The sequence below is a fragment of the Gavialis gangeticus genome, unplaced genomic scaffold (assembly GCF_001723915.1).
Source record: "Gavialis gangeticus isolate Ggan-Ray unplaced genomic scaffold, GavGan_comp1, whole genome shotgun sequence".
Classification (NCBI taxonomy): Eukaryota; Metazoa; Chordata; order Crocodylia; family Gavialidae; genus Gavialis; species Gavialis gangeticus.
The window spans coordinates 17,625,218-17,629,495 of record NW_017729026.1 but is presented as its reverse complement, the minus strand read 5'-3'; the positions used below and the strand labels follow the sequence as shown (position 1 = coordinate 17,629,495).

At 42.5% G+C, this 4,278-nt stretch overlaps 1 protein-coding gene across 1 annotated transcript in view; it reads right to left on the bottom strand.

Moving 5' to 3' along the window:
• CEP85L (centrosomal protein 85 like) overlaps positions 1-4,274 on the bottom strand; it is a gene marked incomplete at its 5' end in the record, with an annotated part of 222,373 nt that extends 218,099 nt beyond the window's left edge. The window contains one exon of the mRNA XM_019520218.1: positions 4,238-4,274. Coding sequence (XP_019375763.1) covers positions 4,238-4,274 — 37 coding nt within the window. The remainder of the gene's footprint in view (positions 1-4,237) is intronic.
• Between the last annotated feature and the right edge of the window lie 4 nt (positions 4,275-4,278).

Here is a 4,278-nt window from a genome sequence, read left to right as displayed (position 1 = left end):
CAGCTAACTTTCATTTGAACTGCCAGCTAGATGTATGGACATCTATTTCATAAATTTTTCAAATCCATAAGGCTCACAATGAGCTATGACTTTATCACAGTAGCTAATTGTTTAATTATGACATCACCAACTCTTTTACATAATAGCTTATGATGAAGGTTTAAGAAAGAAAAAGAAGACAGATCACATTCCCAACCCATCATAAACCACAGTACGTAGAAAACTTCTCATATATGATCTTATTCCCACTTTTATTGGTCACATTAGCTAAGTCTTGCTCAATTTCTGTGTAATCCCCTGAACCCAAGAAGCTTGAGAATACCCAGCTGGGTATTGGCAATTTTGTTTGGCAAAATGCAGTTTGACCACAAATGGTAGTTTTGTTTTTTTAAATATTAGGTAACATAAATGATCAGTACAATTTTCTCCCTATACTCATGTATATCATACAGAACGCAGTTGAGGTGAACGACTGTCTGATGGGTGTGCAATGAATTAAGAAAATGCTTTAATATATTTCAAGCCATGAATTGTCTACCCAGGGGTCAGCAACCTTTTCGTAAGGGCAGGCCACCCCGTGACCCAGATGTTGCCACAGGGATGCTCCGCAAGCAGAGGCTGCAGTGAGAAGTGAGGCAAGAGACCATCGGCTGGCCAGCGAATAGATAAGCACAGACTGGACTATGCAGAGAAAGGAAATTGGTCGGTCATTCTTAAAACATGGTTTAGAACAGTGTTTTTCAACCTGTGGGCTGCAAGAATATATGAAAGGGTTGTAAACAAACTTCAAAAAAGGATCAACAAACTTTAAAAATGGATTCTCCTTTAAAGGAGAAAAATGTGGGAAACTCTGGCTTTTCCCTTGCAGGCTGGCAGAGGTATACCCTGTGAGGGGCTGCTTGGGACCCTCTATGCCCCACACACCCACCCTCTGCCCCACACACTGGGGATTGGGGCCTGGGTGCAGCAGGTCAGGTGTGAGGGGCACTAAGTCAGGACTGGCCATCAACGTTTACAAATGGGTCCTGGTACAAAAAACATGGAGAACCACTAGTTTATAACAGACCTACGTGGGCCAAATTCAGCCTGCAGGCCCCTGGCCTATGCAGTTCAGACAGCGGTCTAAAAAGAGCAAGTCCAGAAGCTGTGGAATTCCTGTTGAAACCACCTCCAAGTGTTTCACTAGGTTACAGTGTCTGCTGCTCATAAGCATCTTGTTTTATAGAACCAACATCCTAACCATAATCTATGAGTACCAGCTTTTTTCCCCCACACTGGTCATTAGAATCAAATCTGTTTAGTTCATGCTGCCCACCTGCATGCAGTTTCATTATATTTTGCTTTTTATTACAACAAGATTATTGTAATCTTATAACCTATCTGTGTAATGAAGTACCAGAGCTATACAGTTTCTTGCTGGGACCCCACACAGGCCTTTTATGTTTGACTTTACTATGCAACTACTTGTTAGAATCGCTGGCTACTGGAGTGCTCTGACTGATGCACGATTCTAATAAGCATCAGTCTGTATTCTTCTCTCTTAGCCTACACCTGTATAAAGGTAATAATTATTAGCCCAATTTGCACAGCGTTTTCATGCCCATAGTTTATTATTTACAGAGAGACTTCAAAACAAATATACATATTTTTAAAAGTATAATTAGATTGTCAAACAATGGCTAAAAAGGCTTAGATTTGTTTTAGCTCAGAAGTAAAATCTGCAATGAGATAAGCATTTGCCACTTCTTACTGATCTGCACACAAAATAATATCTATTTCATTTCAGAACATGCAATTGTACTAATCTGCAAAATGAACACAGTTTTGGAAATTAAAGCAAGGATAGCAAAGACTTCAAAACATAGCTAAACTTTCAGATGTTTCCAAGACATTGCAGATGCTTACATTATGTCCCACACCAATGTACTCGTTACACTGCCTTTCATTTTTAATTTTATGTTATAGTTAACCATTTAACACACACAGACCAATTTTGTCCCGAGTGCACCTCCACAGGCTACAATTAAGACTTTCAAAGTGATGTAGCCTATTACGTGTTGAAAAAACTGAAATTAACATATTTCACAAAGTATAAGGTACTCAGAAGCTAGTTTGCAAGTTCTCATTGCATACCTAGTTTTATAAGGTTTAAAGAGGTAGGTTACTAGTCATTAATACACTATACTGAAATACAAAATGGAATATAAAATAGATATAAAATATGCTTTTAATGACCTATTATGCTTTCACAATAAACTGGGTTTGAAAAGAAGCCCTATTGCGTGTCAACAAGTCAAAACGCAATACTAGCCAGTCAATAATGGTATAATCAACAACTGTTACTCTAAAGCAGTAGCCCGAGACAAAACTATTGCAATCTTTACCAATCATTTGGCGCAAGGTAAATATATAAACATCATTATAGGACAGAGGTCCCAGCACTGAAAATAATTGCCTCAGATTGTTTGTCAATGGCAGACTATTATTCTTTGACAACAGATTTCCTTCCACTACCAAGAAAGCCTCAATTTTGTTCTCTGCATCATTAAAGAAATCTGATGCAGGAACAGCAACTGACCTTGGCATTCATCATCTTTTTATCAGAAGGTCAGTACACCTAAGACCCTCCTGTCTCTGGCACCCTATATTAGGTATCAAAACACTCAGATACTTCAGCCTCTCAGAACAACTAAAACTTTCTTCATCACCATTTTGGAAATTCTACTGCAGGGATCAGATCCTAAAGGTTTTATTTTACCTTCATCGCCTAATCAGCCATACTTCTAGCTAGTCCCAAATTAAAAACTCAATCTTTTAACATACTGCAGTGGAAGATTTCCTTGACATGCTATATAATATGAAATTCAAGATGACTTGCTGAACACGGTCATCCATTAATGCACTACAGGATAAATAATGATCCATTTAATCCAGAAATACTGTAGACCACTCAACTGACCCGAAACTAAACTGCTGGCAAAGTGTAAGTGGATCCAAAGCTGACTGAAGTTAACTCAACAGACTCCCATTGACTTAAATCAGCTTTGAATTAGGCCTCAGGACAACAAATATAACAACAGGCATACACTACATAGTGTCACAAATCTATTGTTTGTAGGATGTGATTTTTAAATTACAGCCAAGATTTCAAAGGTGCCAAATTTCCAATGACTTCACTAATATCTGCATGCTCAGTACATAAAAAGTCTCATCCACAAACACAGCCTCCTCCCCTCATCATACCTGACCCACAGAGACAACTTTTCATATAAAAAGAACAGATAACTAGAAAGATAAAAGAAAAACTGCGCTCCCAGAAATACGCTGGACAATGCACATTCATGTTATACATAGTTCAGAGAAATTAATAACTCACTACTATTAGAGAAACAACAGTGTCTTCTTTCACATTACAGTGAGCAATACACTGGACTATTTGTGTAGGTTCAGGCAGCTGCTGGAAACATCTTAGCTGTTCTTGCATCTGCAAGCAAGTCCATATCAGCTTAAAGCCAAACAATCCTCGCATTAAATATGCCTAGTGATTGCAGGGGCCATTCAATGAGAGACAGTAATGCTGCAATTCCAGAAGGAACCAGAGCACCTACATTTTTGGTGTCAGGGAGGCCTTTTACCCCACGGTCAGACTGGTTCGGAGACCATGGGGTTTCTAGTGGGGAGCGTTACCCTCTCCCAGGGATCTCTTGAGCATATGCTGACGACATTTCCTCGAGGCAGGGCATCGGCTCCCTGCTCTACCTGTGGCAGATGAGGGTGCTGGTCTGTATCATCAGGGCTAACAGCAATCCAACTATAGCCGAGATGATGGGTTTGGCTCCACCGATCCTGCTCTGGCAGAGGGCTGCCCCAATGACCTCTGGAGATCCCTTCCAGCCCCGCTTCCCCGTGGGGCTCCACCGTTTACATAAAACAGCTGAAAGGGCCGGGTGCTCCTGGCAACGCAGAGTGGGGCCGAGACTGGCAGGAGAGCGGATCATCCTCCTGGAGCCCCAAGCGCCCTGCTCAGCGCCAGGAGCCACAGAGAAGGGGGCCAGCCTGCCAGGGCCCCCCAAAACCCTCTAGGGTCCAATCCAGCCCCTCCCGGACAAGCACAATGTAAATGGGGCTTGCCCACACCCGAGACACCCCTGCACTGCTGGGGACAAGGCCACCGGGCTTGCCTGCAGCCCAGCCCGGCCCGGTCCCTCGCCCGCAGCCCCGGCCCCGCCTCGCTCACCGGCCGTGTAGCTGCGCAGGCCGCCGTCGCCCAGGCACCGG